The sequence below is a fragment of the Penaeus monodon genome, chromosome 15 (assembly GCF_015228065.2).
Source record: "Penaeus monodon isolate SGIC_2016 chromosome 15, NSTDA_Pmon_1, whole genome shotgun sequence".
Lineage (NCBI taxonomy): Eukaryota > Metazoa > Arthropoda > Malacostraca > Decapoda > Penaeidae > Penaeus > Penaeus monodon.
In genome coordinates this window covers 25,714,915-25,716,092 of record NC_051400.1, presented here as the reverse complement: position 1 = coordinate 25,716,092, position 1,178 = coordinate 25,714,915, and the positions used below count along the sequence as shown (strand labels likewise).

The 1,178-nt window shown below is 34.1% G+C and overlaps 2 protein-coding genes across 2 annotated transcripts in view; one reads left to right on the top strand and one right to left on the bottom strand.

The window, feature by feature from the left end:
* The window catches only part of LOC119581855 (histone-lysine N-methyltransferase EZH2-like), a gene marked incomplete at its 5' end in the record, with an annotated part of 82,272 nt that overhangs the window by 78 nt on the left and 81,016 nt on the right, over positions 1-1,178 (top strand). The window contains 1 exon segment of the mRNA XM_037929997.1: positions 544-662. Within this exon segment, the coding sequence (XP_037785925.1) occupies positions 544-662 (119 nt within the window).
* Positions 1-1,178, bottom strand: part of LOC119581854 (polycomb protein Asx-like) — a gene marked incomplete in the record, with an annotated part of 73,367 nt that overhangs the window by 59,782 nt on the left and 12,407 nt on the right.

The window sequence follows — 1,178 nt, the reverse complement described above, 5'->3', positions numbered from 1 at the left end:
TTATGCTGCCTCTTCTACTAAATGTCTATAATATTTAGTATATTTTGTAATTTGCATATAAATGTATTTCACCCTGGGAATAGTATTTCATACTAGGTATATCCAGCTATTATTTTCTGCTACAGACTACTGTTGGTGTAGATTTTTTCTTCCCTTTTATGCTTTGTCATTGTATCCATAACCGGTAGTCAGTCATACATGAGTTGACTTTTATGCATAAAGATAAATTACTGAATAACTTTCTTGTTTCTGCCCAAGAGGACATTAATTGTTCAGAGGAACTATTTCCCCCATTGTGATTTTCCTGGATAATATATATATTTGTCAAGATAAATACCAAATTGATTAGTCCCCCATCTAGTTTCTCTTAAAGATATTAGTTTTAAAGGTAGATGAAAAGAGAATTTTCCATCATTTGTGTCTCTTAAGATGGGTTTTATTTGTGAAGAGCAATCCAAAGGTGAATTTTTAATACCTTTTCTCCCATGGAAGATCAATAGAAAAATAATAAACGTCTCTCTCCCCTGCCTTGTTTCTTAATAGGAGGATGGAACTGACAGCTTGAGCACTGTGGGAAAGAGGGACTTTCCATGCTTCGCCATTTTCCAAGCCATTTCGGCACTGTTCCCGGACAAAGGCTCACCAGAGGAACTCAGAGAAAAGTATGACTAGAAAGTAAAACACTAGAGCTTCATGTAGTCTGGGTAATAGGTGTTTGATACAGTGTTGGATGTTTGACTTTTTTGTCTTCATATTGATGATTCATATTATTGTTTTGTTTATCTTTTTATTTGTTGTGATGTTTTATGAGGTAATTGCCTGATGATTATGGTGGTATTAATGATAGTATTTTCTTGCATTTAAGTGGGATATCAGTATGATTAGATATGGCAGGGATAGTATTTTTTCCTGTTCTGGTTCCAGGAAGTGATCAGGAAGCTGGAATAGAAAAAATGACTGTATTATTTAAATTATATATAGTCATTATTCCCAAACTGGGGGTGGGGGGTATGAGTCAGTCTGCAAACGTTTGAAATGTTGCTATTAAATACATTTAATTAACACAACAATGAAAATCTGAAATACTGAGATTACTTATGGTTTATTTCTTTTCACTCAAGTTCACCAGGAAAGGACATATCTGGTTGTCAAGTGTAGATGGTATAGACAAACTGCAG